This window comes from Colias eurytheme, chromosome 11 (genome assembly GCF_061535395.1).
Source record: "Colias eurytheme isolate Ceu_HAF_F1 chromosome 11, ilColEury1 Martin Lab GWU primary, whole genome shotgun sequence".
NCBI lineage: Eukaryota > Metazoa > Arthropoda > Insecta > Lepidoptera > Pieridae > Colias > Colias eurytheme.
Window position 1 is genome coordinate 9,341,436 of NC_142990.1, and position 13,202 is coordinate 9,354,637.

At 31.7% G+C, this 13,202-nt stretch overlaps 1 protein-coding gene across 1 annotated transcript in view; it reads left to right on the forward strand.

Moving 5' to 3' along the window:
• The first annotated feature begins 1,573 nt into the window (after positions 1–1,573).
• cwo (transcription factor cwo) overlaps positions 1,574–13,202 on the forward strand; it is a 31,854-nt gene continuing 20,225 nt past the window's right edge. The window contains exon 1 of the mRNA XM_090106980.1: positions 1,574–1,904. Coding sequence (XP_089963106.1) covers positions 1,852–1,904 — 53 coding nt within the window. The 5' untranslated portion in view covers positions 1,574–1,851. The remainder of the gene's footprint in view (positions 1,905–13,202) is intronic.

The following is a 13,202-nucleotide window of genomic DNA, read 5'->3' on the forward strand; positions in this document are numbered from 1 at the left end:
ATCCATTTCCTACTTTTATTTAAATAATCAGGATACAATTACTTATACGACATTCATAATATGTAATAACACAAAATAACAATTGTAATTTAATTACTTAATTTATTTATAATTTGGTGTAAAATTTCTAAAATAAACACTCCTTTTTTAACTTTAATGCGGTCTTTTCTTGCGTCTTTTCCTTATATTCATTAAACTATGGTCTGATTTCTAGGGACCATAAAGCATTAAAGGGACTGACGTGTCTATTCTTTTTTATTTATATGGCAATACTGGTAGTATTTTAAGCGCCAATTTTAAAATATTTTTTCAACTCAAATTTAAATGTAATATGTTCAAGGAAATTAATTCTAATTTACGGATTGTTGGTGGTGACTGGTGGCTTACTGTCGGAGAAAATGTTATCGAGGGTAAGTTATAGTACTTTAAGACTCTAACTAAAATAGTTTAACTGTAATTGCTGTCGCATATTGAGATGTCATTAATTAAAATTATTACCAGAATCGCAATTACCACGTAGTACGTACTGTAACGCAATTACCGAATTAATGTGAACAATAATAATTGTTGATCAATTTTTATTTATTGCTTATAATTACTCGCTCACCAACCCTTGGCTCATAACTTTGTACAGCTACAGGTCAAATAAACGTTCGAAATTATTGATTAAATTTCGGAGCGCCGAGAAAGAAAAAAAAAACTTTTTTTTATACTACCTAGTTGTAGTTATGAATCAAGTAGGTAGGTATTATTATATTACCTAGCCTTTAACTTATCCCTATCCCTACTATTCCCTACTATAATATGTATTATAAATACGAAAGTAACTCTGTCTGTCTGTGCTTAAACCTCTCAACCGATTTTGATGAAATTTATCACAGACAATTTTAGACCCTGAGAAAGAACATAGGCTAAGTTTTATCAAAACACCACGTGGGCGAAGCCGTGCGGAAGCTAGTGTGCTATAAAACTAAAAAATAGAACACATTATTGTAGAATGCACATAGTTACTAATAAAATTTCCAAAAAAAAATAATTATTTATTGTACAATTTGGCGGATTTATTTCCTAGGAATGATTTCTTCCGAGCAACCTTGAATTATACCTATAGGAAAAAAAATTAATAAATTGTAAAATTTTTTTTCCAATGTTTTCCTCCGCCGCGCATTTGTAACCATTTATTTATTTTTGCTTCTTCAAATGTGATAAAATGATTGAATCCGACCTAGTTATTAGAAAAACAGAAAAAAACATTATACTTAGTTTCCAACAATTAATAATTATACAATTCGATAAAATTGGTTCGTCTAATACACATCTAATATCAAGTGTAACTTACTTGATATTCGACGACTCGATTCACAAAGATTTCATAATCAATATACATAATAGTTACAATTTTGGTCAGTAAAATTATTGTAGGTACATACCATAAAAAGCAGCACATTGTACCACTCGTGCTTTTTAAATTTTAATGGCGCAGTCACATGACTACGGGCCGGGCGCCGGCCGGTGCTCGATTGCATGGAATGAGTCGCAAGAGCGAAAAAGCGTAACCGACATACGTAGCTTCACAAGACTGAAGACACAATCGCTGTGAGCGTCAAACTGATAATACGTCTGTGTTACTATTCTTTGTGCCATTCATAAAAATACGCATATAATACCCCAATAGAGGATAGTGATGACCTTACCAGTGTTGTGTACTAATATTGTTGTTTGTATTGTGTAAAATGTGACAGAATTTGTTTTATAAGTGATTAAAAATAAAATAAACTAGTGACCGTGTTTGTGGTTTTGTGTATTTTTGACATAATTACGTTGTTGTTGTTGTTGTGAAAAGAATTTATTATGGAAACCCGTCATTATTGGGAGGAGAACGGGCACGTCGTCAAATATGAAAAGTAAGTACCTACCTAAATTATTATCTCAGTACCTACCTAACTACCTACACCAGTAAATTTGACAATAATTATAGGTAAATAAGGTTAAAAAAATTAATCGCATCTGCTTATAGATACTTTTCTTAATGATTATACCTAGGTGTATTAATGATATTTTTTAGGAATTAATAATGTTAAGTCAGGTGCAGCCACATGATATTACGATTATTATCGGTGTCCTTTGCACCGGCCTGAAACGGGAAAATAAATACCTATACCTAGGTATCGGTTAAAGCGATATAATGATATTATGTAGGTACGTAGAATGGGTCATATTTATAATTGACACAATAGATGAAATAATATCATCCACATCATAATCCAGAATGTAGGTAGGTACCTGCTTACCTTAAATAGGATAGGTACAACTAGAATTTTTTAATTAAGTAACTAAGTCTTCGCTCATGCTTAACTAAATATGTACCTACTTAAAGCCTACTTACGAAATTTCGCAATATTTTTAAATATCTAGGTATTAAAAAAACATCGTTTTGCGTTTGTAATAAAATGATGATATTAAGTATTATTTAATATTTTCGTATTGATATTAACTAGGTACCTTCATTACCTATACCTACTTAATTTATAATTATACAATTACTTTCTTACCTATTGATGTGACGTCTTTAATTATCTACCTACTAGTCTAAGATCCCACCGCAGAATTAGTGCGTTCATAGTTTTTTTATGAAAAATTATTTATAATTAGGACAATATTATATGTATATCGACTAGGAATAATTATTAAATTTCTTCTAATCGATTTTTGGGAAAAATTTCCATCACTTGTTTTTTATATCAAATGTACTACGTCAACGTAACTCTAAAAGCAACTCTGTCTGTCTGTCTGTTACTCAATCACGCCTTAACTACTGAACCAATTTGCATGAAATTTGGTATAGAGATATTTTGATACCCGAGAAAGGACATAGGATAGGTTTTATCCCGGAAATCCTACGGGAACGGGTTTTTCTTTGAAAACACGGGCGAAGCCGTGGGCGGAAAGCTAGTTATAATATAAATATTCTAAAAAAATCACGGTTGCCGCTTTTCACCTGGCCGCAACCTAATCAAATTAGTCCATACCATCAAATTAAAGCTATTTTTTTCTATATTTTATTATACTACGCTCCGCGGTTTCACCCGCATTGCTCCGCTCCTGTTGGTCTTTAGCCTTCCTCGATAAATGGACTATCTAATAATCTAACACCGAAATAAATTTTCAAATTTCCTGAGAATTGCGTTCAAATAAACAAACAAACTCTTCAGCTTTATAATATTAGTATGGATATAATTGCCTAATTAAATCCGGCCGCAAATTAGGGTTGCCGGCTGTTAAAGATGATGAATATTTAAGGTTAAATAAACAATAGGAATTAAGTACTTACCACTGATTATTTTCATACCTACATTTGTTTTGTAATTTTCATAGGTCTAATTTCGTAAGTCCACTTTAAAAAAAAAGGAAAAATATGAAGCTTATTATATTATTGTAACCTATATTCTTATCTTTATGATGATCGTGAAGAATTATAATTGTATAGAATTTAATAATCTATACTAATATTATAAAGAGGAAAGGTTTGTAATTATGTATGTATGGTTTTCACTAGGGATGTAACGATACCGATACCGATACCGATATATCGGCCGATTAATCGGCAAGCCGATGACTATCCCAAACATGTAATAATTTTAGGTCTTTTTTTTTATTTTGTGCTTAAATTACTACGCAAATTTTATTTAGAATTCATTTAGAAACTCTAAATAGAGCTCGATGTGGAATACAATGGTATTCCAAAACGAGGACGTCACTTTGGACATTTACTTTGAAGTTTGAACACAAAATGTATGGGAAATTAAATATATGGGAGTGTTTCATGTAACTTTTTTGGATATTTCCCGTTTTGTTTTTAAAAAGTTATAATTGTCATTTTATACATTAGTTAATGTATTTTTTTTATATCTGTAATAGTTACGAAATAATCGCCCGTGCACACTTAACGATTACACCCTGTATATTTCTGAACCGCCCCAATGTCCTCTACCCGCAGTATTACTATACATATTATATTATCCATTCATTACGCCACACCCTGGTAAAAAATTCTACCTCATTGCTCGGCTGCTCACCCTAAAAAGCAAAATGTTCATGTCTACCCACAGAACACGGGAAATTTCCAATCGTTATATCAAGTCGATCTTGATTAATTCTGTTTTATAATTTTATAATTGCACAATATTTTGTTACACGTGCTGTGTCTGTGTCCAATAAAGGTCCTATTAAGTAATTAGGTATATGTACCTAACTAATATCTATACTTTATCAGGTTATTAAACCTAAACTCTGAACTACCTTTAAAGATAAGGTTTTGCCCTGTGTTCCTTGTTTGTAAAAAGCAGATAGACATAATATAATTTTATTTGGCTGAGTATAAAAATGGCCGATTTGGCTTAATCTTTACGTGCTTATTTGTAAACTCTACACTCTACAGTGTACAGTGTACTGTACATACTGTAGTATAATATTCATTATTTTTTATAACCTATCCACTTTATTTTTAAATTGTTAATTAGGTATATTATCCATACATCGTATTTCTCAAGTACGATGATTATCAATCTATTTCAAATAAAAAAAAAAAACAAAACAAATCCGTACGATGCAATATCGAAATAAATTCTTGGTTGCGGCGAAAGCGCCCTGCGAAAATAGCAGCAGACGTCGTGAAACACGTGACTCGGCGCGAAGCGGGGCGGGGGGGTGCACGCGCCGGCCTCCACACGCCGCGCGAAATGTGACGATACACACAAACAAACCTGTTTACATGTTACGTTACACACACCTCTGTAGCGGTGTCACGTTTGTGTCGCCTGACTTGAACGAAGTCAACCGGATAGAAGGTGCTTATTTTTTACGGCTTATCTTTGCAAGAGCTCGGTACGGTACTGGTTATCTATTGTTTAGTTTATTAGAGCCCAGCTGTGAGGTGTAAAGTGGGTTTTTTTTCTCTTTATGAGCAAAATAAAGAACAATAAGAAGGTATTTAAAACACACACTTTTAATTAGCTAACAACCCCTAAATACCTCTCGCATGTGTATATATAAATTGAAAATTGCTCATCGTTAACATAAATTTTTTTTGTTTTAAATTACCTAACTACTTAACGCAAAAAATATAATTTATAAAAATAAAAACGTAATTCATACATGAAAAGCAATTCTATTTTTAGACAAATTAAGCTATAAATATTTAATGTTCATGGACATAATATAACTACCATAACAACATACAATGTGTAACCGGTGTGACGTGGCCTCCACCTAGTCACTATAGTGAAGTATGACACAAGTGCAAAAGAGATAACATATTGATCACGTATAATGCTAGCGAGCGAGACAGCTTATCAAGCATGGACTGAAACGTGACCAAGCTGCTGTGGCTTGTACAATCAGTTTTTTTTTAATAATAACAGAACATTTCCATTGCATTTCTTATCATTAAATAATTATAACAATTACTTATTTCATACGGTTTATCATTAGTATTATTATGGCTGAACTGATAAGTATTTTTGTAGTAATGTTCCATTTTCATTTTCTTCATTTTGTAGCCTTATTACGATAATGAATTAAACAAGCCGATAAATTATATTTAAGCAAATATGTAGGTATTAGAAACTACCACAGGAAACTACCTACTGAAATAGTTTTATACATATTTTATACTTATAGTCTAAGCTCCCACACCGCAGGATTAGTGCGTTCATAGTTTTTTAATGAAACCAAAATTTTATGTAGGTATATTTACAATTAGGAAAATATAATACATATATCGACTAGGTTGTCAGTTAAAATGTGGCCGCAAGCATTTTTAATTAAAATTCATCATCTTTAACAGCCAGCAACCCTCATTTGCGGCCAGATTTAATTAGGCAACCTTATATTATGATAATTAAAAGAAAAAAAATGCATTAATTTGATATATGATTTATAAATATGCGTTATGAACGGGTAACGTATAAACTATAAATGAATTGAAATCATACCTGTTTGCGCCAGGCTGCGAAAGGGTTGCGGCTAGGCGAAAAACGGCAACTATGGAGACTATAATTAATAACAAGTGAACGGATTTTTTTTTCCAAAAAATCGATTAGAGAAAAATTTAATTAAACATACTTGCGGCCAAATTTTGACTGGCAACCTAGTCGCGATATATTAGGTATATTCTCCTAATCTTCTTTATATATAAAAATGAATCGCAAAATGTGTTGGTAAGCGCATAACTCGAGAACGGCTGAACCGATTTCGATAATTCTTTTTTTATTATATTCCTTGAAGTACGAGGATGGTTTTTATGTAGAGAAAACGTTAATATGTACCACGGGCGAAGCCGGGGCGGACCGCTAGTTACATATAAATATGTACATAAAATTTTAGTTTTATCAAAAAATTAAAAAACTATGAACGCACTAATTCTACGGTGGGATTTAGTACTATTATTGAAGTATTTTATATCAGTAAATCATATTTTTCTCATACAATTTACTAACTAGTTGCCCCGTTCGTCTACTCCCAAAAGCAATATTTTTTTATGAAATAAAAGTAAAGGTACCTACTGACATATTCAGTTATTTAATAGAATTAAAATTAATTAGTTATTCAAAATTTGTTTGTGTCGTTTCTTGTATGAGTAGACTTTTTCTACTGCATAATGCATTTCATTAATCATCATCTCTCTTTGTCCATGAATGAGCTCAAATCATATTATAGGTAGGTATCTAATATCTAAGGCTCGTGTATTCACTTGCGTGGTTACATTATTAATATTTTATTTATACTGTAAGCCTATTTATTAGTATTATTTAGGTATATAATATTATGTTATCCTATTAATATTATAAATGGTTGTAAGTATGGATGTATGGATGTTTGTTACTCTTTCACGCCAAAACTACTGAACTGATTACAATGAATTTTAGCACACATATAGAGGGTAACTTGGAATAACACATAGGATAGGTTTTATCCCGGAAATCCCACCGGAACGGGAACTATGCGGGTTTATCTTTGAAAATGCGGGCGAAGCCGCGGGCTGTTGTTTCAGATGACTTTGGTTCAGTAAGTTTCGGTGATTAGGTAGCTGCGATGTTAAAAAAAAAGTGGTAAAACGCATTTGAAACGAACAGCATTTTGTAGAAATTGTAGGTTCTTAAAATTCATTAAAAATATTTTTATGAAAATTGTGTCCATTCAGAGTTCCATGTAAAAATATAATATTAAATGTGCATAAATACATGATATTGTTACATCAGTTTTATTTCAAGTGAGTTAATAGTGGGAACTGGAGAAGTGGAGATATATGTTTAGTAGGTACATACTATGTAGTATGTACATAGTTCTATTAACCGATTAAAAAAAATGAAGGAGGTTCACAATTCCACCGGAATATTTTCCAAAATAATTTAAGTAAGTCGTAATTATTTACACATGTTATTATAATATATCACGTTACGTCTATTTTAAAGGATAAATAGAATTTATCTAGCACACGCAATTAACCTGACCTTGTGTTACTGAGTATAGATATCACGAGAAGTGACGTAATTATGCATGTTTCACGACTAGAGCCTGAGGCACAGTATTACAATATTATTTTCTACAGTAAGGAAACGCCTTTGATGTCGTGCGATGCCGCCGTCAGCGTAGGTTCTTACGTTGCCACACGAAAATACGCTAGGGTTGCAACAAATGGGAAATAAAACAATTGTGATTATTAATATTATGATGAAATCATTTATTCATATATACATTCAAAATAATTGCGATTATTAAATCTGATGTAATTATTTGTTCATAAATATATAATTACAGATATTGCACTGCTAAATATTTTTTACGTGGACACTTTATTTTTGGATGTTCTTAATTGTATATTATAAGTTATAACATTTAACTAAGTAATGCATTCGCATTGGGATGTACAATCTGATTAGAAAATAATGAGGACAACATATACATAGCTGTGATTTTAATTCAACAGATACAATTAATACAATCTTTCTGAAAATATTGTTTCCTTCTGGGATTTCAGTGTAGATTTACATCCGTAAACGGAACAGTTTGTGCGCGCCATAATAGAATATGTAAGTACCTATGTATAATAAAATTATTACACAAAAAATACGACTGCGTCGTCCTTTCGCTAGGTAAGACAAACTAAGCGTGTTTGCCTTACGCGGCCCGCGTCGCCCGACCCCCCGCCAGTTCCCCTCCGTTTCTCTGCACAATTACATTCGTTTCCGTACTGTATAGATATTGTAATACTGTGCCTGAGGTTTAAACTAGTGACTGGAATTACTAAGAATGCACCTTATACCTAGGTAAAATATTTTCTGAAAGTACCTTGATTGCAACGTTTTGTAGTGGTTGCAACTTGTACGATATTATAGGAAAGTCAGAATTTGCAAGGTTCTTTCAGGATCCTTGAGGATTATAAAACATACATTACTTTTTATCCGTATAAACTTTGGTTAATTGAGATTAATTTACAAAGATGTGTTCGAAAGTACTTTCAGACTTTTTGTTATTATAATAAAATAATGTAAATAAATGGAGTAAATGTGTAACTAAATGTAAGTAAATGTAAGTAAGTGGAACTAAAGGGAGTAAATTTACAAAATGTAATCTACTTCTATACTAATAATATAAAGAGGAAAGGTTTTTATGTATGTACTAGCTGTGCCCGCGACTTCGTCCGCGTGGAATAGTGACTGCATAGTAGTTACTACTTAACTTTTATTGAATAAACATACCATAAATAATGAAAAGAACTGTTAGTAAAATTTATTACTAAACTGAGCTAAAAAATAAAAAAATAAATACCTAATTAATTTTCTACGTAAAATTTATTTTAAATTATGTCATATTATTTTTAGGCACCATGGGGGAAGGGAGCAAATTTATTTTTCTTCCTTCCTTGTATGGATGTTTTTGACAATATATCGTGCAGCAACTGAGCGCTGAGATAAACGTCAAAACGCAAAGGAATAGAATCCGCTATCGATACTAATTGACATAAGCGACGACGACGACCACGAACAAAATTTTCATCCAGTCGCAATTTAACAAAATTGTGCAAAACACAATTAGAATAAAATATTAAAATTTCCTGTCGTTCTGGTCCTTGGAATTTTTTTTTGAGATCAGTGAATGAAAAAATAGATTTTTCGTAGCGCTCAGATTCCTCAGCGCTCAGATCTTTCCTGTCTCACGCCTGTAGTAAATAAACCGTTTAGACCAATTGCAATAAAAATTAAATTAAAAAAAAACCCTGCAGCGCAACGAAGAAAAGTGCATAGAAAAAGGAATAAATAATTTTACAAACTTCCCGAAGATCTTTAAAAAATAAATACCATTTTAAATATTAATAAAAATAAAAAAAACAAAGTCGTCGGGGCTGCCATACCATCATTATCATACTTAAAGTTATCATAAATGATAGATTATATTTTTTTTTATAATGGTAGATACTTAATTTTAAAGATCGTCGGGAAGTTTGTGAAATTATTATTTATTCCTTTTCCTTCGTTGCGTTGGGTTTTTTTTTATTCTTAAATTTTTAATTTCGGTTTCTTATTTTCATGTAATATTTTCAAGTGAGCGAGATCTACCTCTACCTCCATATTACATTCCTACATCCTATTGATATCTATAAGTTTGTTGCTCCTTGACAATATCTTTTAAGTTGGGCCGTAACCGTGCACAAATTGTAAGTAATGGACCACAGTGGCAAAAGAAGTTGGCAATTTTTTTTCCTAAAGATATCTTTAGGAAAAAAAATTGCCAAGGGCCAACCTATGTGGCTTTGAGTAGAGTTCAAAATTTCCAGGGTGTGGCTATCCTCTCGCTCCTATATCCCCCTCTTCTTTCACAGACTTTCAACCCTTCCCTTTCCACCCCTAGTAAATGGCAGAACCGATTTTGATGTAAACCATATTATCTAATTGTACCTATATCTACACGTCATATCCTGTCGTTTGATGCTCCATTTCCTAAAGTGCCCTATATGTAATAAACGGATGAACCGATTTCGATAAAACATTACTAATTGTAATTCACACGTTGTTCTTTCATATTTTGATATGCCGCTTGAGTTATTTGAGCATATTCGATTATTGTTCATTCCCACTTTTACCGCTGTAAGCTAATAAATGAATAAACCGAATTGGATAAAAATATAACTAATATTTTTTTCCACATTCCCACTTTTACCTCTATATACCTAGGTATGATAAATGGATGAACCGATTTTGATACACTTTATCTAAGAACCAGCGTCGGAAAATATGCTGCCTAACAACAAAACCACATCTAATTCGGATTACCTGTTAGCAAGCTACGGTGGTACAAACAGACACACACACACACACACACAGGCACACATAGCGGTCAAACACTTATCACCCATCTTTTTGCGTCGGGGGTTAAAATATAATACGACATATATAGTAAGCATAATTCTAATTTGACCCCTCCCCCCTACTACATCAGCTTACCCCCTCACCCTTGGGGACTTTCGATATGATCACCTGGACGTTTATAAGGAATAACTGTAGCCTATAACAGATAACTTACGTTTTATCGTACACTGTATAATAGTGTACCATAGAATGCCTTAGCAAATGTTCGCCGTGAATACTTAAATGGTCATAACTTTTTTATTTACGAACCGATTAACATGAAATAAACACTAAATGTTAAATGAAGATTACCTCAATATATTAGTGAAAACACCATCGTAATTGGATAAGCCGTTTCTGAGATTAGCATGCACAAAAATACAGACAAACAGACAAAAAAAAATTTAACTACAGTTTTGGGTTTGGGATCGATTTAATAAAAACCCCTGCTAATTTTTTTTTTCATATTTTCATTGTACAGACATCACTTTTCTAGAATTTTATTATATGTATTGATGATGATTGACCACGCGCAAGGTTACTAATTTCCACTACATCCTCAGGCAAATCGTCAATTTTTATGAACATTGAATCTGTAAATAAAAAAAATCAAAAGATGACTGTACCTAACTTTATTAAAAAGCTAATAAAGTTTTATCAATAACTACAGTGACCTTCTTTGGGCGTTTAATATAGTCTTGTAAAAATTATAACTACATACAAATAAAATTTCATCATTTTCTTATTTTGTCATAATTTTAACTAATTAAAAACATGAGTCTAACACGATCACTGTTATCTACTATTACCCAAAGAATACTTATACTCTAAAAAAGAGCTATTACCTATATTAATTACTGTAATGGTGTCTTGTTTGACATCAAATAATAAACATCTACCCTCACTTATAAAAATTTAGTATATTCACATGAAATATAAGCGCACTCGCTACTCTGGGAAGATATGAATTATTTATCTAACTTTAAAAAAAACAACCTCACCAACATCATAATAAGTAATATTTAAATTATGAATTTCCAAGAAGCGTTAATATAATGTAAATTGATTTGATTTTAATGAAATCTCATAGATGGCGCTGTTTTAAATTTGTCTTTATACTACTAAGATTCATTATACATAATTATTATTCACATGAAATATAAGCACACCTGAAATGGACTCTGGGAAGATATGAATTATTTATTTAACTTTAAAAAAAACAACCTCACCAACATCATCATAATATTTAAATTATAAATTTCCAAGAAGCGTTAATATTATGTAAATTGATTTGATTTTAATGAAATCTCATAGATGGCGCCGTTTTAAATTTGTCTTTATACTACTAAGATTCATTATACTGTTTCTCTGCTAAAATTACTTAAATGACGTAGTTTTTATAGTGTAAAGGTAGACAATAGCATGGCTTACTCAAAAACAACATTTAAACATGAGTCTTAAGATTGTACGCTATCGTAGTACAGAGAATACGTAAGAAAAATAAAGGTTCACAGCTCCTCCCCCGCAGGTGATAGCTTGATTATATGTAGCCTATAGCCTGACCCGACCAGTTAGTAATATTCATGCAAAATTTGAAGTCAATCTATGCAGTACTTTTCGAGATTAGCCCGGACAACCATACAGACAAACAGACAAACAGACAAACAGACAAACAGACAAAAATTCTAAAAACTATGTTTTCGGGTTCTGTATCGATTATAGATCATGGATTATGTATTCTTTTAAAAAAATATTCAATGTACAGTTTTGACTTTCCTACGATTTTATTATATGTATAGATGTATGGTTTTCACGCATAAACTACTGGACCTATTTTGATGAAATTTGGCACAGATAATCCTTAGACCCTGAGAAAGAACATAGGCTACCTTTTATCGCGAAATATGTACCACGGGCGAAGCCGGGGCGAACCGCTAGTGTATAATATAAATATTAAATAATATCTTTCTAAACATTTAGTCAAATTATAGGTCTAATCTAACACAAAGCTCTTATACAAAACAAACCAAACACCACCATACGTGGAATTAAAATTGTGAAATAAAATTTTCCTATTTCAACTTATCTACCGTCTATACACGTGTAGAATAGATAAATAAAGAACATTCACGAGAAAATAATATTATCTCCTACAATTCTCTTTGTTATATAAAACTTATTGACCTGATAACAATTATAATGATTATTTATTTATTGCGCTTATTATAATTTTTATAAATGGTGACTTGGAAATGAATAATTGCCTAATTTTCTATACGGAAATCACGTTCATAAATATACCTAGGTAACATTTGAAATAATAAATATTGTATTTATTTAATCATTCGAAAAAAGGGAAACTTTGGTTTCCCACCTATGATTCTATGAAGTAGGTACATATATTGTTTAATTATTCTCAAGTAACACTGTAGACTACAGACTACAGTGTAGAGTGTAAACTGTGTACCCCAGAAGAGCCTTGTCTATTTTTATCAACACCATATAATATTGTGTGATTCTATAAAAGCTTTTTATATGTTTAATAAATACAGTAGCATTCTTTAGGCTGGCACGTGAGATTGTCGATAGAAAAACAATCCAGCCCATGTTATCTGCCAAGCTATTGTAATTTGTTATAAATAAATTCATATTTATATTTTCATGAGTCATGTACACTTGGCTGCCTTGAAGATGACGAGGTCATGGTCTGCATTAAGACTAGCTAAACAACTACCTATCTAATGTAATAAATAAAGAAAGGAAATACATATAACAAACAAATTGAACAGCAATTAT